This window comes from Daphnia pulex, chromosome 7 (assembly GCF_021134715.1).
Source record: "Daphnia pulex isolate KAP4 chromosome 7, ASM2113471v1".
NCBI classification, from domain to species: Eukaryota; Metazoa; Arthropoda; class Branchiopoda; order Diplostraca; family Daphniidae; genus Daphnia; species Daphnia pulex.
In genome coordinates, this window is record NC_060023.1 from 1,968,725 (window position 1) to 1,995,102 (window position 26,378).

Genomic DNA, 26,378 nt, shown 5'->3' on the forward strand with positions numbered 1-26,378 from the left:
CACAGCACTTTGTAATGGGCCAGATCTAAGCCATTAACTCTAATAGTTTCTCATCATAACTAAGGCCTTATTATATACGTATCCGTGCTGGTATTATATACCCCCAAATTGTGTCTATATAACAAAAAAAACCCACACAGAGAGTAGTCAGAGCCGGGAAAATATCTGTGTAATAATATAACCAGGTGTATTACTACTATACAGTCTAATCACGATCAATTGTTACGTGAGACTGTTGGCTGATTTTATTTTTTGAAATTTTCTTTTAGCGCGCTTCGCTGACTCCACAGACAAAATTGGATGAATCGAGGACGGCCGTATGTAACAATGTACACTGAAGAAAAAAAAAATGTCGATCAATATGTGTTTGGAGATCATGGGAAAATGTACACGTTTCAATTTCGCTTGTTATTATATTTGGGAAAAGCTTTTAAAGTGCAAATTTGATAGTTATATATGGCGATCGGATTGAATCAAAATTTCTTGTAATTCAATTTTTTCTCACGATGAAAAAGATCAATAACCCACCTGGGCGTGTATGTACATAGAAGAGAGAGATATAATAAATGAATGGATCCCGCAGAGAGAGCCGGTCGTTACCACTAGTCGTTTCTTTTTTGGTGTGCGTGTAGATAGTTGCATCATCATTCACATCTCGGTCGTGAATTCTCTACCAGACGCTGGAGGCTAAATAGACAACTGTCCACTCTATTCCAGTGGAGGAAAGTGGCGAGTTCACGGCCGTTTAAATACGTCGAATAAAACCCTACCGTTCAACATCTGGAAATGAATTCAAAAGAACCAGCATATCATCCGCACAGTTCGTCTACCCTCAGCGTATAGGGGTTCCGCTTTCGTCTGCATATATACAAATCGATTCCAGCATATAACCGAAAAAACATCAAGAAATGTTTCCGATCATTGGGTAAATAAACGCAACAAGTTTCGGGAGAAGGGGACAATATATAGACTCTCTGCCAGCAACAGCCGTCGTCGCACCTGCTAGAAAAGGGGGTAGAAATAAGTAAACCGACGAATGAAATAAGAGAAAGAAAAGTGCGCCGAAACAGATGCGCCAGACGCGCAAGTGACAGGAGCTAATACCAAGGGGGAAACGACTGGACGACCAAACGGGACCAAAAGTTTAGTCAGTTTTTCACGAAACGTTCGGCTCGATCGGTCAACTGATTTCTTATTTCTAGCCGGAATTATTTCATTTAAAAGAAAATAATTATGTCGAGCGGTTACCAAGCGCTGCTGAAGAGTCTGGACGAGACGGAACGTGACGTGTCACGCGGATTGGGCCGCTCCGTCAAAATCCGCAAGCCCAGAAAGTGTTGCTGCTGTTCCGGCGCCGCCATGTGGACCTGCTTAGCCTTGGTCATAGTGTGCGGATTGGTCATCAGCGTTGGCCTGCCCATCCTGCTCACCGTTCCGGTCGATTCCAGCTGGCACTGGAAACACTGGATGCCCTGGGCTAATAGAGTCAATTCTTCCACTAACGACCAACATCTTTTACTAGGCGTAGGTTAACTTGTATTACACAATAGACTATCTCTCTCGTGTGTCAAATGTGTAACAGATTGTCCGTATGTTTTTTGTCGAAATCCGATCCGGCGCGCACAGGCGGAAGGAGAGGACAGTAATGGAACTGTCGTCTGGTCGGGTCTTGACCTTTCGTCAGAACCGGAAGCGGATCTTGCTGTCAATAATAATCAGACGACTACTTCGGTCAAATTCATCCACGACGCCATAACTCACCTCCACCAGATGATGGAGTGGACGGTATACATATGACCACACCCTTTTTCCTTTTCTATATTTTATTTAATTTGATGACTAATGACGTATACGTGTTTGGCGGATGTTATGACCCACGCAGAGGGAGCAGTACGACAAGACGCCCAAAATTCCGCTCATTATCGGCCTGTCGGCTTTGCTGTTGGTCATCATGACCATCATTTGGCTGGTCGTCTACAGGAAGATCCGGCGTCGCCAGAGGCGTCGAACCATTGGCGTATGCAATTTCCCATCTATTATATCCCATATCATTTATTTCACTTAAAAACAAAATTGGATATTTTTGTAAATAATCTCACATATAGAAACTGGTGACGGATCTCCAATCCGGCAAGACTTTACTCAACTCGGATGACAGCGAAGATGAATAACGACGTCGAGGCGGGTGTTGACCGGGCAAATGCCATTTTCTCTATTTGATTTAGTTTTGATTTTAGTTTTATATCCTATAACAAAGTGAGGGGTGGGTGGGAATATTTCATCTAGTCGAGTGTGTGATTTATCTTTTTTGCATCATTTTGCATTGAAATGTATACACGCCAATTTATGAATTTTATTTTATAAACTGTAAAAGCCTTTGGCCCATCCATTTCTCTTATATTATGTCTCTGAAATATCTTAAAAAAATACAATTCAACTTTTTAAAATTAAAGATTTTTGAAATGCGGCACAATTTCCGGTCGGTTATAGACACACACAACAAATTCCGTTATGAAAATTGTGTGTCGGCGGGCGATTTAATCGTTCAAAAAATATCCGCACCGAGTTAAAGTGCAATCAGTGTCGCATACAAAGGGAAAAAATACGCTGATTGTCATAACTGCATAGTACATGGTGTGGGAACTTCCGGTCGGCTCGGATGAGTGTAATATTTAGTGGGTAAAAAAAATGACAACTCGCAACCAATTTGACCTTATTTTAAAATGAAATGTTTTCGCTCTTGAATAGATTTGAAATTTGTCTGAATTTAGACGTTCCTGATGGTACACATATTTTTTGACGCGTCGTACATCACTCAGCCCCTTACAATTATAAGCATCTGTAATAAAGAATAATTTGCTTCTACTTCAAAACAGAAATAAGAAAAGGCGGAGTCCGCTACTTTTAATTTTCGGGTTCTCTATTCTGAAATGGGCGTAGAAAATGTAAAAATGTTTTAACATTATTTTTTAGCTCCTGTTGTGGCGCGTTCTCAAACAGGAAACTCATTAAGAAGCAGCTCGGACGACGAATATTGTAGAGAAGAATAAGATCGTTAAGGTGTATACAATATAACGGTGCCGTCAGCAATTGTTAACATTCAATATAATAAACAGTTGGAGGTTGGCAGTCTCAACAGTCTAAATTCCGAAATGGAAACTTGTATTATAGCAATATAACATCTGTATTTAATATCCCCCCAATCTGGTGTAATTAGGTATCTCATTTGCAGATATTAGAAATGACAAAAGGCGTGGTGATGTAATAGTTGTATAATTAATTTTGTAAATGGGCTTATATAGTACACATATGTTGTGACCGGAGGGTTTTTGTGTGTCTGTGATGCCGTTAGACAATCAGAGTCAACGACGCCGATAAAGTGCCGGGGCTATTCTTTACGGCCGCTCGTTTAAAAAAAGAAAAAAGAAAATTTAGTTACGGCCGATGCGTCGAATAAATGAGCGGAAAAAACAAAAAACAAAGTTTTTTTGAAATCAACACGCTGCCGGTCTGGCCGCCTTTATTTTTCTTATTTTAAAAAATCATCTTTATAAGAAAAAAGACAAAAACAGATGCGACATATAAGGATTGAATTTAATAAGGTATATTCTAACTGTTTCATTTTGATGCACGATTGCATTTGTGTTTAGACCCCCCAGAAATTTCAGACTGTTTCTATGATAGTTTTGAATCCTTTGCGCACATAACACACGGATGACCAAACAAATAAATAACGATTACAATCGCGTCGTTATGATTGATGCGTTTGAATTGTTTTTCTATCTCTGTGTCTCTCTTGTATATAGTACGTAGGTATACACACAAGGATGGCGGCACTAAATTATTTGGTTTCGAAAATGGGGACAAAGTTGGATGACAGCTGGGCCGTGTAGGATATCGGTCACGCTCGGCGTGACCGACGAAAGGGGGTTCTCGGTGTACATACAATATGACGCATCTATTATATCGACTGTATAGGCAGAGTATAGTATGTGTAGTACTACTACTATACTAGTACGTGTCGCATCTCTTTCAGAACTCTTTCCGGTTGGATGTTGCGCAACGGTTTTAACTCGCCGACAAACCTCGTTCCCCCATTTCTCTCCTTTTAACTCGTGATTTATTTGAGTGATCTTTTTACAATCGTCTTCCTAAAAATAGTTGGACGTTTTAAATGTTTCCTATTTGTCAGTTTGAGAGTTAAAAAACACAAAACAAAACCGAAGCTTTTATTTAAAAATAGAACCAAAGTATTTTCACTATACATATAACTGGGGATATGCAAATGTCTGTATAAGGCACACGCCTGTTTAGTATGGCAGCCAGGAAAAAAAATTCAAAACTCAGATCGCGGTGGGTAAATCACGCAGCTGAATTACATATTTCGTATGCAAATAGTCTAACTTTCGGGGTTGTCCTTGCGTCGCATTTTCCCCCCCTTAAAGCTGTTGTCACTGTTCCCATACCAATGAATTGCACACACATATTTCTATGTGGTTTATTACAGTGCATAAATAGCCACGGGATATGTACTGGCGTCGGCATTTCTTTCTTTCGACTTAAAATAAAAAATTCGACGCGCTATGCTGCATAAGAAAATCAAATATTTAAATGCCGCGGCGACTCTTGTGCATGCGTGACACAGTTTACACCCAAAGTTATCGAGCCTCTCTCATCGTGAAACCCATTCGGATGACTGTAATGGCCTTATAGTATAGAGTGCGTAGAAACTAGAGGATTTTTTGGGAATAAGTGTATACTCGACTGCCTGGCTGCTCAAAAAGTGTGCAGTGCTGCGCTATTGTTACGGTTTCTTCGTTTCGTTCGCCATGCAAGCTGCTGGATGAGATTATTGTATTTTTTCCTCGTGCGGAATTCAACCAAAATAGACTTTGTTGGTTTTGAATGCTTTCTCTATCCTTTTCTATGCTGTGATTTGTTTGAGAATAGAAGAAAACAACTTTCTCCTGTCCATTCTGTTATTCTTCCTCGTCCGAACCAAACGGCCGGATTTGAATGATTTTAACTTTTATTGCGAAATTGGTTGTTGCCGATTTGACTGTGAGCCAAACAATAACACGTAGGCCTACGAATAAGGTTTCGCTATAATGGCGAACTATTTAAAATGTTTAAAAGCTAAAAGCAAAGGTTATTGAAGTGGTATATTAACCTGGGTGTTAGTACTGGGTGCAAGCTCGTACTTGATTGCTGTGCAGCATTCTGAGTCTTAATTCGACCTCCTTTATAGCGTTACCGAGTGAACGGTAACGGTTGACGATCCTCAGGGGGTTAATCGTACGTCCCACCGGAAATCTTCGGAGCGTGTGAACTGCTATAGCAGACAATACTGGGTTTTAATGGGTTACGATCTTTATAGTTCAGCAGGATGCCTAATTGATCGAAAGTTGAGTTTACAAGTGAATTGAAGAGTAGGAGATTCGTGATGTAGTATATATGATGTATTGATTGGAGGTTACAATATGCCAACGATGGTCAATGGACCACCAATTGATATCAAAACTGAATTCAAAACTTGAATCGACTTATTTTCTGTTAGGTTTTTGAACTCTGAAACTGTTCAGTTGAGATGATCGAAATTTCTACACTTCTAGTCATCTAGCGGTCTTTTCCAAAAGCATACTTCTAAAAAGTTTCAAAGGTATGAGTATGAAAATAAAATGTAAACGAAAGGGAATTTCAATTATTTTTTATTTCATGGAAATATTAGATAGTAGAATGGAGTTCAGTCAACAGTTTTATACGTGACAAATTATTTTAAAAATCATTTATTAGGCAACGTCAAGTTTCACAAATAGAGCTTTTTCCATTTGGTTCGTGTAAGTAGAGGGAAAAGTCGTGCGGCTAGTCGACTAGTGTGCACCATGGCGGGGGATAGCCGAAACTTGCTGCAGACTTTGCTTGATCCGGTCAATCTCCCACGTAAGGCCATGTACTGTAACCTGTCAGGCTGTCAGCAGCAAAAGTGAAACCTGTTTTATTTCTTAAGTGTTTAAAATGGTAACAGCTTTTTGTTTGATATGTTCAACTTATGAAAAAAAAAGAGGCACTCGGCTCTTCTTCTTTCAATGAGTTCTTTCTCAATTGAATTACTGTTAATGTTGCATTCTGGCACTTTGAAAAATCTTCGGCGATCTCTTTTTTTTCATCAGTCAAAAGTCGTGCTTTTTCTTTTCCTTGCAAACGATAGAGTTGGGCCAACGTTTCCTTAATTTCGACAGAGGTATTGTCAATAATTTTATTGGTTTTTGCTATTACTGGTTAATACGGACCTATAGTTACGAAACTAATCTCTTTCTTGTTATTGCAGTTTCGAAATTCACAAGCAAGGACGTCCCAAGCAAGCGATTCGTAGCCGACCCTCCGAGGTCACTGAACGAGTCAATTGCAAACATCAAGGCGTACGCCACAAAGCTCGTGGACGACGACCGCAACGGTGATATCGAGGACGGTCAGAGACAGGGCTGGAAGCTGCTCGAGGTCCTGTTTCAAATTGAGTTCTACGAGCTCACAGGGGCCACTCCACCCTTGGCTTTGCAAAAGGCAAAGCCTAAATCCAAGTGGGAGATCGCAAAAGCGGAGAAGTTTGAGAAAGAGGCCTTGGCCCTCTTGACTTCAGAACAGAGAGCTAAGTTCGACGAGGACGAAGCCCTCATTCGGAGAGACAAAGAGGCGCAGAACGCTCTACGACAGGAGGTTCGCGCGGCCAAAAAGAGGAAGTGGGACGCAGTGGAAGAGGCAAAGATACGCCTGGTAGAGAAGGAAGCGAAAGACAAGCGAGAGGCGTACGAGCGTTCTAAACTTCGTAGGGTTGATCCTCCAGCCTGTCAGGTTAACACGGCAGCCCCAGTCACGGTTCCGTTTGTTACACCAAGCGGAGACCCGGTTCTACCAGGACACTCCTACCACAACCTGTGGACGGCCATCACCACAAAGACATTCCCTATCCGGAATATATATTCAGATCAACAGTTTTTATATTCGTTTTAGCTGATCAAATGTGATCATTATGGGGATTCCTCTGTTTTATCAGTGGCTCGTAAAAAAATACCCCTTTATTGTCAAGTATATAAATCCAGTGGAGGTAAGTTACAAACACAAAGGCTTCTTTGTTTATAAAGGGTCACTTAGATCTGAAACATCAAATTCATTTTGATAGGTTACCCCTTTATCGACGTGAGCCAATAAAAGTTTTCAACTTCTTCCGAAGTGTGGCCGATGTTGCATCCCCCAAACGTCAACACTACAATATGAAAGATTTTTCTCACTTTGAAGGTCTATCTGGAACGGTTTTCCTTTCTAGGCATTGCGTTGAGGCTGGGTGGTAAGTTTTCTTGCCTCAATTGAGATAAATTACTTTGAAGTTTAATTCTTGTTATTTTTACAGTACAATTGAAACTCCGGTGCAAGGGTTAGAGCCGATTTTTGACTGCCACGTTGTTTGGTATGTGTTTTTTTTTCTTTTAATTTTTTGGTACAGTAAGTCCTAATTTTTTTTTTTATTAATTTTTTTTTCAGTCTAAGCTATCAAAACTCACAACAGAACGATGAACCTTGCATGGACCAAGTGATTCAGAGAGCAGCCCCAGGCAAAAAAGAAGAAAGAAATCGAGACCTACACCCAGTACTCAGTACCTACACTCACCAACACTCCTGGTACTCAGATGCTCAGCGCCAAGATGTTCGACGAACGGATGCCAAACGTCCGGTAGCCGAACTTCCGCTCGCCCAACGTCCGGTAGCCCAACGTCCGGTTGCCGAACGCCCGTTCGACCAACGTCCGGTAGCCAAACTCCCGTTTGTACACGCCCAACGTCCGGTAACCGAAAACTCGTCCGCCCATCGTCCGGTAGCCGAACGTCCGTCCGCCCAACGTCCGTCCGCCCAACGTCCGTCCGCCCAACGTCCGGTAGCCCAACGTCCGGTAACCGAAAATCCGTCCGCCCATCGTCCGGTAGCCGAACGTCCGTTCGCCCAACGTCCGGTTGCCGAACGCCCGTTCGTACACGCCCAACGTACGGTAACCGAAAACCCGTCCGCCCATCGTCCGGTAGTCGAACGTCTGTCCGCCCAACGTCCTGTAGCCGAACGTCCGTTTGCCCAACGTCCGGTAGCCCAACGTCCGGTAACCGAAAACCCGTCCTCCCATCATCCGGTAGCCGAACGTCCGTTCGCCCAACGTACGGTAGCCGAACGTCCGTCCGCCCAACGCCCGTTCACCCAACGTCCGGTTGCCAAACGATCGGATGCTCATCACGAAGATGTTCAAGACCCAGATGTTCGACGCCATGATATTCGACGCCCTGAAATGGGAAGAGCTCGATTACCAGGCAAATACCCAGAACCATTCCAAAGATAAAGTTTATGTTTTAACAAGCGATCTCCCACTCAACCGGACCGAAATGGTGGGGGTACTTTTCGGATCGTAATCCGGAAAAGAACTTTACAAATCCGGACTAGGTCTAATCTGTTCAGAATCGCAAGGCGATTCCAACGGAATTAAGTCCGGATTTTTATCTTTTCCCGTTCACGAGATAATCACGGTTGAAAATCGTGAAATATCACGAAAACCCAAAGTCTCCCCGTCCGACTACATCGCTTTTAGCCGTATATTCGGCTTGTAAAAAAAACTAATTGATACAAAATGTAGCCCTTTCATCCCTCTTTCAGAATCCAAAAGGATTTTTTATAATTCTTTGAGATGTTTGAGATATCACGATTTTCGTGATACCCCCATTTCGACACATTTTTCAGGCATTTCATTCGGCGTTGCCGATTGCCGTATATGTGCTTTTTGCCCCCTTTCCTGTCCACTCCTTCGCTTTTCCCCTGTTTCCTATGTATCAAGGCCTTGTATATCGATACAGATGGGACTTGATACATAGGAAACAATGGAAAAAGCGAAGGAGTGGGGGCGAAGTCACATATACGGCAATCGGCAACGCCGAATGAAATGCCTGAAAAATGTGTCGAAATGGGGGTATCACGAAAATCGTGATATCTCAAACATCTCAAAGAATTATAAAAAATCCTTTTGGATTCTGAAAGAGGGATGAAAGGGCTACATTTTGTATCAATTAGTTTTTTTTTACAAGCCGAATATACGGCTAAAAGCGATGTAGTCGGACGGGGAGACTTTGGGTTTTCGTGATATTTCACGATTTTCAACCGTGATTATCTCGTGAACGGGAAAAGATAAAAATCCGGACTTAATTCCGTTGGAATCGCCTTGCGATTCTGAACAGATTAGACCTAGTCCGGATTTGTAAAGTTCTTTTCCGGATTACGATCCGAAAAGTACCCCCACCATTTCGGTCCGGTTGAGTGGGAGATCGCTTGTTAATAACCAAAGTTTGATTCTTGACAAAATTTTTATTTAAATAACCTGTTTGGCATATTCAAGTTTCATTACTTTGGTATCACTCCGATATCGTTTCTTCCCATATTCTACGAAAGTTAAGCGGAAACATTCCAGTTCGACCTGCTATGCTGTAAATTCAATTTTGTAAGATGACTACTCGGAGCATTTTTCCCTTAAAGCGGTTGTCACTGTTCCCATACCAATGAATTGCGGCATTGCGCACACATATTTCTATGTGGTTTATTACAGTGCATAAATAGCCACGGGATATATACTGGCGTCGGCATTTCTTTCTTTCGACTTAAAATAAAAAATTCGACGCGCTATGCTGCGTAAGAAAATCAAATATTAAAATGCCGGCGACTGTTGTGCATGCGTGACACAGTTTACACCCAATGTTATCGAGCCTCTCTCATCGTGAAACCACTTCGGATGACTGTATATAGCTAGCCTAATAGCCTTATAGCTCTAACTATAGGATTTTTTGAGAATAAGTGTACTCAACTGCCTTGCTGCTCTAAAAGTGTGTGCTATATTGTTACGGTTTCTTCCTTTCGTTCGCCATGCAAGCTGCTGGATGAGATTATTTGATTTTTTCCTCGTGCGGAATTCCGCCTAAATAGACTTGTTGGTTTTGAATGCTTTCTCTATTATACCCTTAACTTCGTTGTGATTTGTTTGAGAATAGAAGAAAACAACTTTCTCCTGTCCATTCTTTTATTCTTCACCGTCCGAACCGAACGACCGGATTTGAATGATTTTGACTTTTATTTCTATTGGTGGTTGCCAGTTCGACTGTGAGCCGAACAGTCACACGTAAAAGCAATAAGGTTTTGGAAATGGCGAACAATTTAAAAAAATGTTAAAAAGCTAAAAGGAAATGTTATTGAAGTGGTATATTAACCTGCTGGGTGTTAGTGGGTGCAAGCTTGTACTTGATTGTGCACCATTCTGGGTCTTAATTCGACCGCCTTTATAGCGTTACCGAGTGAACGGTAACGGTTGACGATCCTCAGGGGTTAATCGTACGTTCCATCGGAAATCTTCGAAGCGTGAGAGCTACTATAGCAGACAATACTGGGGTTTAATGGGTTACGATCTTTATAGTTCAGCAGGTTGCCTAATTGATCGAAAGTTGAGTTTACAAGTGAATTGAAGAGTAGGAGCAGAGCCATAGATGTATGGTTTAACCACTTACATGGAAAGGCCTTCCATTGCCTTTTCCCCCTGGAAGTGTTCTGGCCAGACCTTAGTTGCAGAGCCACAGCGGGTGTGTTGGGAAACACATTGTTTTTTTCCAGTACCAAAATGAACAAAGTTTCAGTAGATGGCCGCTGTTGGCGCTGACAATAAGGTCTAAATCGATACTTAAGCCCATTTTCCCACTTTCGATTCGCGATATTGGCTGCAACTTTGGGAAAAATTTCCGAGATGAAAATTTAACAGGCAGTGGTTCTACCATACATCTATAACTCTGGTAGGAGATTCGTGATGTAGTATATATGATGAATTGATTGGAGGTTACATTATGCCAACGATGGTCAATGGGCCAGCACCAATTGATATCAAAACTGAATTCAAAACTTGAATCGACTTATTTTCTGTTAGGTTTTTCCGTTTTTGAACTCTGAAAGTGTTCAATTGAGATGTTCGAAATTTCTACACTTCTAGAGTCATCTAGCGGTCTTTTCCAAAAGCATACTTCAAAATTTCAAAGGTATGGAAATAAAATGAAAAAGAAAGGGAATTTCAATTATTTTTTATTTTATGGAAATATTAGATAGTAGAATGGAGTTTAGTTAACAGTTTTATCGTTTTATACGTGACAAATTGTTTTTAAAATCATTTATTAGGCAACGTCAAGTTTCACAAATAAGCAATTTGGCATCACTCCGATGTTTTTGCTTCTCGTTTTCATTTGCTTAACCTTAAGTTAAGCGGGAAAGATCTAATAGTTGCGAATGTGGTCTGTCCGAAAACTAATTAATTAGCCTTCCTACACAGTATGGTCCATGGTGCTTGACAAGAAAAAGCCATTTTAATTGTCTAGACTGAGAGTCTGTCCACGTAAATTTTCATCGTTCCTCGATGCCATATTGTAAAACCCTATCAGTCTGTTATCCACGAGTTCCCTGTCAGCAAACATCCACCCATCCACTATAGTCTTACAAGGTATGTATTGGTTTCTATACTAAAAAATAAGTAATTTATAAGAATATCCATATTACCTAAAAGGTTTGAAGCAGCAAGGAGATATGTTCGTAAAGACTGTCCATCACAGACCAACACTAAGAGGTCCACATAATTTTTCATCGTTCCTCAATGCCATATTGTAAAATCCTATGAGTGAGTTCCCCGTCAGCAAACATCCGCCCATCCACTATATAGTCTTTTACTCTTTCGGTATGTATTGGTTTCTATACTCAAAAATAAGCAATTTATTAGAGTATATACATTATCTAATAGGCTCACACTCCTCACAGCAGCAAGGAGATATGTTTGTAAAGACTGTCCAACACAGACTAACACCCACTAACGATTTAATGTGTGCCTAAGATTCTAACTGGTGGTCAACAAATCTATTTAAACATCCTGAAACAGGTATTATGTTGTCATGTAAAGAAACAAAATAAAAGTGCTTTGATTACTAATGTTTCCTGTAGTATGAACCAATTTCTGGTATTTTTAAATCAGATCTTTCTGCTGTCATTGTCTTCAACGATGGGAGGCACATTCTCTATTAAGACTACTATAAAGGTTAAGATTCCTATTTTTTCAGATTATGTGTATTCCTATAATCACAGCTGCCCTTAACTACTACACTGAAGCTCCAAAGAAATATTATTAGCCACAGCAGCTTAATTTGTATTGAGCATGGTGAAGCATTGCAAAATATATTAATTTGTTCTTATTTGTTACAGTATTATTCTGGATTGCCTGCCGGATCTACCCATCCACTATGGTTATTCGGTATGTATTGGTTTCTCTTTCAGAGTAATCAAAAACAAATAATTTATTCGAGTATCTAACAGATTTCTGTAATTTTTTTTATTAGAGTAATTGCAGTAAAGACTGTTGCTACAGAGACAGAAAAAACCGGACCGGTACATAATGATTCTACCCTCAAAATGGATTCTAAGGTAAGACAACAGTTAAAATATCGATTCTAGACATTACAGGAAGCGGTTGACAGTTTAAGGATTAGTATTCGTTAGTTGTGTGATATGGTCAGAGGTGATTTGATGTATTTTTTGAGTCAATATTTCTACGACCTTTTCCGCTTTTCTGGCCAGTTCACATTTCAAATCAGTCATCGCTCTATTTAGGAAACGCTTATTTTCTTCAACGTCAAAGTCGTCAGCCGTCGATGGTGATGGTAGAAGGTTATCTTTGTTTACATCCAAGATGAACGTTTGTAAGTGCGTCCGAGTCTTGCACACCATCCACATTTTCGTATTTAAATCTTCCAATATTTGTTCAATGGATTGAATATCGGAATTGAACACCTCGTAAATTAGTAAACCTCCCGTTTGTCGATTCTCGCTAATCTCGACGAGTTTTGAGGTGATGGTGATTTCCAACTCCGAAACCCATTCGCAACCGTCTTTGAACCATTCAACTGCGATAGCTTTTATTCTCTCATCAGTCAAAAGTCGTGCTTTTTGTTGTCCTTGCAAACGATGGAGTTGGGCCAACGTTTCTTTAATTTCGACAGAGTTTTGGTCAATAATTTTATTGATTTGCGCTTTTAGAAAGTCACAAAGAAGAAGACATTGAGAATGTAGCCGGCTGTGGAAGGATAACTTATTTTTTGGCTTGATCAGTTGGGTCTTATCGGATAAAAATGCTTCTCTTTGAGCCGTTATTTGTTTCCTGCTTTGTCGCATCCGTCTCTCCGATTCGGTGGTCATTCTGATTGCATTTTTAAGATCTTGGTCGGATGTCTCATGTGAATTTAACAATTCCAAAATAGTTTTGAACTTGTCGATGGGCTCAGCTTTCCCGATGACACTTCTAAGCCTTTGGCGAGTGAAATCGGCCCAAGTAAAGTTGCTGCGCGTTAAAATGGTTGTAACGGCGTATAAAATGTCAGAGAGACCGCCACTAAAGAACAAATTTTTGCAAATTCCGAACTTCAATATTTTGCTGTAAACCAGGAACGCTCCGACGCCCACAGATGCGGCACCCCCGGCAATGATAATCGTTGATATCGCTGATGTCAGACAAACCATTTTCCACGATCTTTCACGATCTTTAATACCGATGACTTGATTGAGTCCCACTAAATCGAATGTGTAGAGTTCGCTGGAAATGTTATTCAATTTTGGAATGTTGCGAACGTCTGCTTCGATAAAGTCGAGCACAATGTCAAAGTCTTTCATCCTGGGCGCATACACTGGTTGGCGGCTTCTCAGAAACTCTACGATACATTTACACTCCTCTTCGTCGACATTTTCAATTTTTTTAACTTCCTCTTCCAAATCTACCGATGCATCCTCTGTGACCCGAGTGCCAGAGATGACGTGCGCAGCCATAAGATCGCTCAGCATATCTCGATAAGGCTTCAGAGGCAGTACATCTATTGCTTTGAGTCGCAAATTTTTCTCGTCCGTTTCTTGTTTCGCCTTAAAGTTTTTCCCCCCTTCATACGTCAAGTGCTTCTCAGCAGCCTTCAGCCAGTGACGCTTAACAATTTCGGCAGCGAACTTTCGACCGACCAGACGCACGACTGTGTCTTCGTAAGCAGGACAGTCGGAATAACTAAAATGTTGGTCATCGTACTCAGACGAGAGATTACCAAATTCGTCAATAATATTTTGCTCTACCAAAGCATTCCAGATTCTTTCTTGTTCAGACGAATCAATCTTAACTCGACTCAAGTCATCTCTTCCCAGTCGACCAAACTGGTTCAGGTTGACTTTTTTGAGGTTCTCTATATTGAGTTTTGCGATTTTGTTGTACTCAAAGTTTGTCTTTCTCTGAAGATATTCTTCTTCCGTTAAAGTATCTTCAACGTACTGTTTGCTGAAAATCAATTTTTCCCCTCTCTCCAGTTCAGTTCTGTTGGCGTACGTTGGATTGAATAAGACGTAAATGTTTCGATTTTCATCCAGATTATATTTTATGTCAAACCCAAAGTCTAATGTAATTGAGCGATTTGTTGCGTCGAGTTTGGGTTCGATTTCACAATCCTTTTCCGACACGATAACGCATTTCATGTTGGAACATTTGCCCCCATCGATAACTTGCAATGCTTCCTCATCGACGAGTTTCTTCCAAAAAGACTTTCTAGTGCACAGGATCAAACTTTCCTTTTCAAGTTTCTCTTCGATCTGCTTTTCTAATTCTTTTTCGATATCCTTTTCAGCCAGGCCCATTTTGAAAACCAAATCAAGTGTTTTATTCAGAGTTGATGCACTCACTCCGTAGTCGTAAGCTACCTGCTCGATAGCAGTTTCTAAATTCGATTTTGTTGTTGCTCCGTTTTCTTTCACTTTACTAATAATATCTTTTGGAAACGGAATTGTGTCGGAACTGTTGATCTTACAAACGGTGCATTTTGTAGACTTCACCAGTGAATGAAATAATTTTTCCACTTTTTCGGGACAAATTTTGTTCTTCTTTGATTCTTCAACTGTTTTGCCAAACGGTTGGAATCGACTTGTATTTTTTTCGTAAAACAATTTGAAATTTTTAGCTGTTCGTTTAAAAAATTCCAATTCTTTCGGAGGAACGATTCCTGCTTGTTTAAGATCCGAAGCGCAGCAGTAATTATTGCCCAGTAAAGAGCGAATGTTACCGATAAAATATTCCAAAAGCTGAACCGTATTGTCCTTTTGCTGTTTGTAGCCATCAACAGCGCAAAAAGAAGGTGTTTGGTGTCGATTTGTCTGCGTAACTTTGCGGTAAAAAGTAAGTTCCATGTCTACGTGTTGGTTCAGCATGGATTCGCAAGTACGCAAGGTTCGAATAAATATTGCTTTATCTTTTTCTAGGTCTCCTCGGAATAAAACAAAAGCATAATAGTAAAAAGCGGATGGGTAGCAGAAGCAGTCGTTTAATGTCATGAGTGGTTTCAACATGTCAGCTGCTGTTGAGAGATTTGTTTTTTTCTTTTGTGTGGCCAGATATTTGGCCATGGCAACTGAACGGACCGGCGTCATCCAACTAATGTTGGCTGTTTTATTGTCAGGCAATTTGAATTCGCTTATGAAATCTTTGAATTCTTCCATGTAATAGGAAAAAGATAGTTCCAGCTGGTCAACCGTTTCGTCAAGCCAAAGAGCCCATTTGTCTAGGATGCTATCGCATATGATTTTAATTTCCTGATCTTCGTGTTCTCGATATTTCAACTCATTCGTTGTACTGATGTAATCAACTGAAAAGTCCCCAAAAAATGTTTCTTCGTGTTCGATGTTTCTGGCATCGTCGTCGAAACGGGACATTCGTTGCGACTCTTGCCATTGACGCTCTATTTTCATACTCACAAATTTACCAGCGCCCCACTTTTGTCCTCCTCTGGATGTTGAGTGTGCCAACTCGTCGCACTAGATGAATATTCCGCTGCCAGGAGCTCCATTTCTAGCTGAACGTCCCATTGCTTGCTCCTCAATCCGCTCATTTTTCGGTAAAAAGGTCAGACAAATGTGAAGCCCTCCGTTCTTTCTGAGTTTTTCGCTGATTTTTATGTTAGTCCCTCGTCCGGCCAAATTGGTGGTAACGATGACGTGACCAACCTCCAGTGATTGACTTTCGAAAGCGAATTTCTCGAAGTCACGCGTGTAGCAATGGATGTTATCGGCATTGATTAATTCAGAACTTTTCAAGCTTTTGTGAATGAGGTTAACGGATTTGATGGAGTGACAAAATATGACGACGGAACGAGCCTCATGGCGATCGGTAGTAAGAATTGTCTGCTCAGTTTCCTTGATGATGGTTTTCAACCAGGTTTCTTTTGATTTTAATACCTTCGGTGGTTTAAGATGAAAGCGTTTTTCGAAAGCTGTCGGAATGACGAAATAAAGGCATTTATAATTTCTCTCCATGAAGGTTCGATCGGTTTTAGTCCCCAGCGTACCGGACACTCCGGCTAGTTTTTCGTATTTCTTCATGTAGGTCGCGTTGGAAATAAAAATGGTTTTGAGACTTTGAAGTGTCAACTTGCAACCTTCCTTCAGCTGAATAAATTGATGAAGGGCTTCGTCCCACTGGGTTGAAATTTGGTCAGTCCCCGTGTCCGGATCGATGATAATTACTTGTGGATTAAGATCTGGACTTGTATCAGTTCGATCTTGGTCGACAACGTAGTCCTTGTCGATTTCTAGTTCCAGAGCATGAAAAGCGTTGTCTATCCAAGAGTTTAGGTGTCGATCGACGAAGGGCATCAAATGGTCGGGTATTCGGATGTGACGCTCGCGTTCTGCAACTTTGCGGAAATAAAAGGCGATCTTGGGGTTTAGATTTTCTTGATAATTGATTTTCTGGATTCCGTTTTTCATTAACAGGTGCCCTTCTGCGTCGATGATTTTGTCTTCGATTAGATAGTTCCATAGTGCGTTCGTTTCTGATGGGTTGTCTTCTAATTGAGCGTGAATTGATTTCAAATCTTCCTTGGTTATTGCCCCGTAGAGATCGTAAAGGACGGCCTTTTTAACAGACTCTTTCAGGATTGAATCATCTGTTTCGATGGAAGAAGTGCAAACTTTTTCCCAAATGAAAACGTAAACTGATTCTAGCGTCTCCATGCCCGGGATATCGTGCGACAGATAGAGAGTATTGTTGCCGCGGTCGAGCAGCATGCAGTCTACTTCGTCAATAATAACAAGGTCCATCGTTCGATCACCTCGAATGTTATGATGGTAGAAGTAGTCCATCAGATAATCTCGCTGGAAGTTGGCCAGCTGTCCGTAGACGACGGTTGCATTGTAGGCTTTGGTTCGGTTGTGAACCGATTGACTGCAATTGTTTGCAACGCTAATATTGAAATATTCGTAGAGGTTACGCATGCCACCATCGGCCACGGATAAATTGGAATCGCGAAGGGCTAGCATGTCGTTACTGGTGATGACGTCAATTTTTTGGTTTTTGTTTTCTTTATTTCGTGAAAGAGCAAATGCAATTGCAACTCCAGTGACGATGAGAGACTTGCCCTCGCCAGTTGATACTTGAGTCAACGTGGTTGTTCTTTTGTGTATTAGTAAAGTCGTCATAGCCACTCTCTGTGTGTCGCGTAGTTGGAATTTATGTTCATCACCTTTATTCGTACATATCTGCTGTACAGCGTAATCGTAAACGTAGAGAAACTCGACTACCGATTGGTCATTCAGTTCTAAACCAGTTGTCTGCCACTTGTTTATTAGTTTCTTTATTTTGCGTTCTTCTATATTTTCTGACTGTAATTTGGATTCTCCAACTTTAATTTTTATATCACTCAGCATTCTGGTGTATTTATTCTGCTTCAGTTGGTTTTCATTTATGATGTCATCCATCATTATTGATATGATCTCTTCCACATTTCTTTGTGCAGGTTTTTGGTAGGGGTTGTTCTTGCCCGGATACAGATTATCGTGTAGTTTAGTTACAATTAACTTCAAGTCTTCCATTTCTTCAATCAATTCGTCACCAAATCCATTTCCTTCTTTAAATTCCAGTTCCAATAACATGTGGATGGCCTCTTTCTTTAGTTTTTTGTGCTCTTTTTCTTTCGGATCACTCGATAGTTGATCAAATTCCGTATGCCACATTTTGCTTTTCAGCTCGTAAATCCAACCAATTAACGGAAGTTCCTGGAGCTCTAAAAATTGACGCTTGTCAATAATCTTTGTATCGAATGTCGTTACTAGCAACCTCAACAGCGGCACAAATTTTTCTAGATCCAAAGCCGAATCGCTGTCTGTTTCCGCAATTTTATTTTTTATTGAAGCCACCCCAATTAACATTCGATCATCTATATCACATAGAAAACTAAGTGGTAACTTGCTTAAGTCTTCATCAATACGAACCGTTGCCCGTCGATTGAAAAGTTCCAGCATTAAAAAACAGCATTTCCATTCTTGTGGGTGATATTTTTTGACGATACTTAAATAGAAGATTGGGCTAATGTTTCGGTTGTTGTATTCCAATACAGCCTCAGCCAAATAGCAAAGATCTTGTGCTAGTGCTATTGAATGATCATCCGTCATCTCTACATCGCCCTCTTCGTCTTCTTTTTCTGATGCTATTGGATGATCATCCGTCATCTCTACATCACCCTCTTCCTCTTCGTCGTCTTGTTTTGAATATTTCTTTAAACGTTGTAACAGCAATCGAAATAATTCGTCTGGAGTATCCCCATTTTCCGGGTTCAAGTTCTTGAGAGCGGTGATGACATCCTCGCTCGTGTGGTGTGTTTCTAGCCACTCCATCAACATTTGAAAGGAATCTGTTTGGATGGGCTGAGACTCAAATAAATCACGATCAAGTGTTTTGCAGAATTTTTCTAATTTTAAATTAGCTTCTAGACGCTGCCATTCGCTAATTCCATCATACAAAATGAAGTGTTGGTTGTGTCTGCCAGAATTTAAAGTTACTTTGAATTTGAATGAATAAATTGATTCCTCTTCATAGACGTGAATTGTTAGACAGTGAATTTCTGCCAACATTTTCAATTCGGTCAAGTCCAGCGCACTGGAAGGTGACTCAACAAATTTTGCGTATTCCAGAAATAATTCCTCGGATTCGTCGTCTCCTTGCCAGTTGAATTTATCTTTTTCGTCACTCGTTAGTAAGGTGTAAGCGGCTTTTTTGCGGCAGGCGACGGGGAAATCTGATTCATAGCTATTTATCATTCGCAAAACGAAGTGTTCGACGAAAGTCGAGATTTTGGTTTGATTTTCTCTATTCCGGATGAATTTGGCGAGACGCTGGCGAAGCGTATTCGTATTATTACACACATACAGCCCGTTTGAATTTACTCGTCCGAAAATACAGTGGAGGACGTTATTGACACCGCCAACCGTCGGCAGAACATCTAAACACCGAACATCGACGGGTGGTTCCGACCGGAAATCAACAGGGCGGCGTCCAATTATTCGTCCATGGGGCAAGGGAGGGGAAGTGTCAAGAGCATAGTTAACATCGTCGGTTTTCGTTTTCAATGCTGGTTTGACAAATTTTACAGACCCAATCTTTTCTAAACCCTGATGATATTGGGATAACAGCTGATGAAGTTGAGCCTCCTTGTATTCCATTTGATCGATCAATTCATCGATGCTACTTGATTTGAATTCCAGCGGGTTGGATAACAACGTCTGGAATGATTCCATCATTAGTTTCTTTTCATTTACTTGGGCTAGGTATTGAGTGAGATTTTCGCGAACGTTGGCCTTTTTCTTTACAGCTGCCAAGTGTAATGGCTGGACTTGGGCGAATTTCCGGTCATCACAAGGAACAATTGACGCATACATAGTCTTATTTAATTTAGCATAAAAATTGATCTTTGGGTCATATTCCTTTCTAGTAGGTTTCTCTTCAGTACATTCCATTTTCAATCTAACGTCATTATCAAAGCCTATGTAATTGCCTACCAAATTATCCTCTGCCGACTTCAGTGATGTGTCGAGGTTGTGAATGAATCCGACGTCACCGAACGGTATTCCCATAAAACCGTCGGTACCCGTTGCCTCGTAGACACCCATCCGTACAGCTGTTGCTTCGCGCTGATCCTTTCCGACGAATGGAACTTGGTGTCCTTTCAAAAACGTTTCTGGACCCCCCGTACATTCGAATTTGATGGTACCACCAAATCCACCTTCACCTGGCCCATGTTTGCTTCCTATTGGAATAAATGTGGTTAACTTGTAGCCGAAAATAATCATTTTGTAAAATTATAGTGTATGTATTACCTTGACAAAAAATGAGTGTTTGTCGTTTCGTCATTGAACGATAAAATGAAGCCGTGATCGTACTACCGTCTTTCGCTATGCCTTTGATGAAAAAACTATCAGTGTGATCGGCTTGGATATCTGTACCTTCTGTACGATTTTGTTTTGGGACGATCTTTTCTAGCGTTTCCAAAACGGCTTTCATTGCGTTCTCGGAATGAGGAATAGTGCCGTGTTCCTGTTTCTCTCCCTTGGTATCAAACGTCGACATGGAAGGAAAAACTTTTTCAAATTTTTCTTTGGACCATTTCTGAATTTCCCTGTCTGGCCCGATTTCAACATCGCCGCTGTTCAGCCTGTCACTTCCGTCACCACCGTCACACACTATCGTCCATCGTTCGGCGTTGATGATCTCGTCGTAAATGATGTGCACATTTCCGCCGCTCTCACCCGCTTGATCAGTTCCAAGTCCCTCTATTTGAGAAAGCAGCTTCGAATTAACTTTGTTTCATTATTAGAATAATTATTGAAGAGATAAACTCACCCGCCACTTTGTCATTGCCATTTTTGCCAGAGACATCCCATAAAACGTTATCGCGGTCGACATACAGATTGTGGGTGACGACGCTGACATTTATTCCGTGCCAGTCTTTTGATTCCAAATCGCAGTCGACGTGAACGGATGTCAATCCCACAATTTGGATTTCCTGTACACGGTCACTGGAATGATCGTGGTTAAGTTTCAACATTTCCTGTATAATTTTACTGATAAAAACGGTGGTCCCGTAAATGAAGATGATTTTTCTTCCGTCCTCGTCCTTGAGGTTGATTTCAGTTTTCATTGGTAACAAGAGTTTCTTGCAGAACTCTTTGGTCAACAACTGCAATCTCGGCGTCCACTCTTTTTCTGATTGCAGAAGATCAAAGCATTGAGGTAATTCCTTTTCTATGGCATTGCTACTAATTGCAATAATTTCCACCAACTTGTTGACAAAATCTTGCCCAGTTTGGTCCTCATTTTCCCATCCAGAAATGTTTTCTTCCAAAATTTTTTGTACCCTGATGTCTTCATCAGCGACTCGGAAGAGCTCGTTCAAAGCGAAAATGAAATTGAGGTTTTTCTCTCCGCTGGTTTCCTCTTTGGCGATGTCGTTCAGGCACCGGGAAAATATTTTCTCTGTGCACAAAGTCTTGAATTGTTTCAAATAGCTCGAAACCAGAATAACGAAACGGGGCATGGTACTAAACAGATCCCTCTGCTCAAGTATCAACTGAAGATATTGACACTTGAAATGTGGTGACTCATCTAATGGACCTCCGTCGCACCAATACTTCAGTCTTGATGTCGCTCCGTTGAGTTTCGAACGAATATCTTCGAAGCAGTTAATTGAATTCAATTCGTCCAAAATGACGGACATTTCCGTACTTATATCTGTTGCTTCATCCTCTAGGTATTGAAAAGCTCTTTTTAAACTCTCTCGCAACCACATTTCCAGTACGATTTTGACGTACTGCCTCTCCACCCAAGTTGCTTCCAAACAAAACAGGTCACGCTTCACTTTTGATTTAATGTGAGCAACGGCATAGCCGTATAACTTGGCAGAATCGCTAGACTGAATCCAGCTTTTAATCTCGTCGAGAACATCTTCAGCGGTGCTGCACGAGCCAGCGCTAGCTGGTGTAGAATTACTGTTTGCGTCTTCGATAGACATTCTTGATTGTAAAGATTTTCCGGCTACTTATATTTCACATGTGCATTTCAAGGATCAAGACGAATTGCCTGAAAGAAGGTTAGATAAAATGCGATTTAAAATTGTATTCAGGGCTAGTGTGGATATTCCTTTTTTTAAATATATTTCAAAAGAATCACTTGAAAAGTTATAAAAAGTTAAACTAGTCTAGTGGCGATTGACCTTGGTGACGTTTAAACAAAATGCCAGACGAGCCGAACCCATAGCTTCCACTCAGCTAGCTATCATATACGGCCATGTCACGCATCAGTTACCAGTCCGGTGAAACCAGTTAGTTAGTATTTTCAATATTAAACTTACCAAAACTGTTCGTGATGAAATGGATGAATCAGTCTAATCGACAACCCAATCTCGTCAATACCAAAAGTATGACCGACCGTGATCGTTATTAACTGATAGCTTTTCCCACAAGTTCACAATTTTTTTATTTGTCGCAGTTATTGAGACACACCAGCTTCCTTTCTTGACTGCTGTTGGGACGTCACTGTCCGTCTCTCGGGCTAAGCAGCTTTTTCTAATTTTTACGACTGCGATGGTGATGAAACCGACTCTAGCTCGAATTGCGGTTCCAACTGTGTAGAAATCGTATCTAGAGACATTTATCCTTTTCTTTCCCCAGGCTTTTTCTACTCGCCATCAATCGCTGCATCAGCTTTTTTTTTCCTTCTCTTGTTTCTTGCTTTATCATGGTAATTAAACCTCGCTGACGAAAAAAAAAAAAAAGGTTGTTCTGAGTTCTTTTGTCAATAAATGTTGTGGAAGGAAGATTGAAAGACTGTTCGGCTAACTGAACAAAGTTTGCCAGGATGGCATCCTTAAGTGGACATTCATAGCTGAAGGACATTTTCAAAATTTCGTCGTCGTAAATTTCAGCCGATTTTAGCTTTATTGACCGAATAAAGGGCGAAACTGTTAAAGGCCAGCAAGGACCTTGAATGCTAAATCGCTCCCTGATATAAAGCCAACTCAACCAAAAACAACAGATTACAGTTGGAGTTCAGCAGTTTGGAAGTGTTTTTAGGCAACAGTCAACAGGAACTTGAACGAATTCTTTTAAAATACCATCGTTTGGTTGGGGTTTTCTCGTGCATCTTGATAAGGGCGGAGAAAATGAAAAAGTCTTTTACTGAGCTTTACAACCCCAACCAATTGAACTCGAGCTCTGGAGCGAAACCATTATGTTGTTAAATAAACTCCTAAATAAGTAAATAATTTTTTCTACTAACGACAAGTTTTTTTTATTTATTAAAAAAAAACAACAAAACAAAAATAATTACTTTATTACTTTACTAAAAAGAAAATCTTTTTGCATGATAGATGTCGAGTCAGTTGGACAGTTTCGTGTTTCGTCGCGATTTTATCATTGGCCAATAAAGTTGATGGTAGTAATGCTAGATAGCATAAATCTGGTAAATATTTCCTGAAAAGTCTTAATTGGTTATCCAAGAATAATGCTTACATTTTTTAAAATATCATATTTTCATTAGATAATGTGACAGACAATATAGAAATGCAGTCATACTAGGGCAGGCAAGAAATGGTTTCGGTAAACTGACTGAACTCCAATAGGGTTCTCCGGCTGATCACGAACTCATTTATGGACGACTACAGATAAAGCCAGACAAGTCAAGCTATCGGATTCCAGATTTTTCCCACAATTACCTCGTTTATTTGGGCCTCACTTAGTGGTAAAACATTTTAACTTGTTGTTTGTTTAGTGAATTAATTTATTGAACAGGTTGTGCTGCCATTGATTGTCACAGGTGTTTTTCAAGGATCGGCGGTCGGCCATGAGTGATGTAGACACCGTTCCGGTAAACATGTGGTCATGCAGATGCAGTTTCTTTATATTTTCTGCCAGAAACCAATCTTTAAGCTGTCACTACCTATAGGATTGATTCCTCCAAAATGTTTAAGTAAGACTTGTCTAATGTCTAAGAAAAAAGAAATATAATTACTGTTTTATTTTCTTTCTATTTCAGTTCGGTTTGATATGCTTATGCACAACCTGAAATCAGCCGCCGATGCAACGCTCTTATCATAATTGTTTTTAAAGCCCCAGAACGGAGATCCGGGAATTCATTTGTTCGTGACAGGAGAGTGACTGCCACTTGGAATCTGCAGCATTAGTATTTTCGCAACGGAGGACAACTACAAGATATGGAGCAGGTATCAGCACAATATCAAACTCTGAAACATTTTGCAATGTGAATTAACAAGAATTTGTACTTTCATAACCAAGTCTACAGCAAACGCATTATAATCACCAAGCTCAAGAAGTGATGACGACGAAATTGGAATTAGCAGAGCAAGAGGCCAACGATTTTACGACCATGAATCAACAAGGTAAAAGACGGGCAACGGGGCAAGAGAAATGGAAAATCAGGTAAGGAATAACGAGAAAGTCGGGAAACTCAGTTAAATGCAACTCAAACTTAATTAGACCTTGTGTCACAGTAGGGATTTATTGGGACTTGAGCTTCCCAATAACAAACGAATAGTTACCAAAATGTCACATTTGATTCAAATTTTACTGTAGAACCAGGAACCCCACTGATATACGTATAGCGTACACGTAACGTTTGAACATTACCTAGGGTAGTCCAGAAATGTCTTGAGCATTGATGGACCTCATGGAAATTTTTAATTTGACTCACATCGTGAAAGTCAAATGTCGATTAACTTTACCACGTATCTTACCATTATACCATCCAGGCATCCACCATGATTATACATTACATGGATTCATGTGTTAAAACGTCAACGTGCATGCGAGATGTATTAAAAAAAAAAAAAAAAAAAACACGAAAATAACGTATTCAAACCAGCAGGAGAAAATCGTATCATCTTTTTATTAGTGTCATCTTATATACCGCTTTTATTTTGTTATGAACTACTGACTGTAGATCAGCAATTTCTTTTCCGAAAATAACTCCAGCCTGCGATTTTCGCTAATCACTTTTAATTTTTAAATCAAGGTCGGATTAACAATATCTGGGGTTAACGGTGCGGGCAATCAATGATTTATCTGTCTGTTGGTAGTCGAACAATTTTCATGCCACTGCAACATTTACTAATTATTACAACTTAAGGGAATTTTTGATAATGCGAATATTTTCTATACTTTGTGTGCTGCTTTATTGATAGGGATTTTGAATATTTTGATTAGGATATGCCGTCATTTGCTATGAGGATGGAGCAGCCATGAGTTTCGAGACCCCACCGGACGTGAAGTTCATCAGATGGTGATGAACCTACGATGGAGGATGACGTAATCAACTAATGGAGTTCACTCGAAGGTTAGAATCATTTTCCAGCTCTTTTGCTTTAATAATTTTTGCTGTTGCAAGAATGGACGTGTTGCATCCGTGAATAGTGATTTTGACGAAATCTTTTTTTTTGTGGTTCTTATTGCCAATCGATAATACGACGCGCTGTAAGTGAATCACATTTTATTCTTGAGAAATTAACAGTATCTTTTGTACGAAGTGTGATGGTAACCAGTGACGTAGTTGTCCATTTAGTCCAGTATTAACATTTTTACAATTTTTGAGAACTTATTGACCCAGATTCAGAAAAGAGGTTTCTAAAAAGGCTCAACTGTGTGCACATCATTAAATGAATACAGATTAATCATGTGTTTGAAATTTAGCTAAGGTTGCAGAGAAATATTTAAAAAATAGCCGACTGCTGTCCTTCAAACGGTTCGAAATGGAAGATTTATTCATTCACCGAAGAAACGAGTCAAATGACTCAGATGTCAATTGGTTAAAAAGTGAGTTTTAAGCCGTAACCATTTGGTATTCATTTTGATGTATTCATTTTGATGTATTCATTTTGATGTATTCATTTTGATGTATTCATTTTGATGTATTCATTTTGATATTGGTTGTTGTAGACCCATCCCCAGCGCCTTCTACCTGCAGAAGGAAAGGCCAGTTTTCCTTCACGCTCGAAGGTCACGGAGATCATTACGTAAAACGTTAGTTTTTCAAATTTGGTTATTTTAATGTTTTATCTATATTTTGTGTGCTGTAGAGGTTGGGTGCATGTCCTTCCCGCTCGAAGGTCACGGAGATCATTACGTAAAACTTGTCATGCAGTGGTGTAAGAGGTTGGGTGAGAACGAGACGTGTTACATCCATTTTGTTTTGTTTTTAATATTGGTTATTGTAGACCCATCCCCAACAACGTCAACCTGCAGAAGGAAAGGCCAGTTTTCCTTCAATTGAAGGTCATGGAGATCATTACGTGTCATGCAATGGTGAAGAGGTTGGGTGCGAACGACACGTGTTGCACCATTATCAAGCAGGTAAAATAGCCGCAAGACTTAGGGGGTGAGGGTGAGAAAAAAATCGTATAAAAGGAGAGAGAAAATGCCACAGA

General features: G+C 40.3%; 3 protein-coding genes and 1 long non-coding RNA gene across 6 annotated transcripts; 3 read left to right on the top strand and 1 right to left on the bottom strand.

The window, feature by feature from the left end:
• Nucleotides 1-1,123: 1,123 nt before the first annotated feature.
• Nucleotides 1,124-2,447, top strand: LOC124197268. The gene is made up of 4 exons (XM_046592650.1): nt 1,124-1,524; nt 1,627-1,785; nt 1,883-2,017; nt 2,106-2,447. Exons 1-4 carry the CDS (start codon nt 1,234-1,236, stop codon nt 2,169-2,171), a joined length of 651 nt encoding a protein of 216 aa, XP_046448606.1. The 5' UTR covers nt 1,124-1,233; the 3' UTR covers nt 2,172-2,447.
• Nucleotides 2,448-6,080: 3,633 nt separating this feature from the next.
• On the top strand, nt 6,081-8,377 carry LOC124197729 (translation initiation factor IF-2-like). Its single transcript, XM_046593264.1, has 3 exons — nt 6,081-7,342; nt 7,406-7,462; nt 7,537-8,377. The coding sequence occupies exons 1-3, from the start codon at nt 7,269-7,271 to the stop codon at nt 8,375-8,377; spliced, it is 972 nt and encodes a 323-aa protein (XP_046449220.1). The 5' UTR covers nt 6,081-7,268.
• A 2,894-nt stretch (nt 8,378-11,271) lies between these two features.
• LOC124197285 lies at nt 11,272-25,700 on the top strand. Of its 3 annotated transcripts, none has more exons than XR_006876084.1 (13): nt 11,272-11,551; nt 11,615-11,782; nt 11,846-11,980; nt 12,043-12,136; nt 12,301-12,349; nt 12,435-12,519; nt 23,310-23,401; nt 23,480-23,680; nt 23,756-23,908; nt 23,975-24,161; nt 24,235-24,338; nt 25,162-25,291; nt 25,645-25,700. It is a non-coding gene; the product is annotated as an uncharacterized LOC124197285 (long non-coding RNA). The 3 variants fall into 3 exon arrangements; XR_006876083.1 differs by having other exon boundaries at nt 12,074-12,136; XR_006876085.1 differs by lacking the exon at nt 12,043-12,136.
• On the bottom strand, nt 15,695-22,478 carry LOC124197230. Its single transcript, XM_046592570.1, has 4 exons — nt 22,293-22,478; nt 20,786-22,021; nt 20,263-20,715; nt 15,695-20,192 (listed from the first exon to the last, which is right to left on the bottom strand). Exons 2-4 carry the CDS (start codon nt 21,951-21,953, stop codon nt 15,928-15,930), a joined length of 5,886 nt encoding a protein of 1,961 aa, XP_046448526.1. The 5' UTR covers nt 21,954-22,021; nt 22,293-22,478; the 3' UTR covers nt 15,695-15,927.
• Nucleotides 25,701-26,378: the final 678 nt, after the last annotated feature.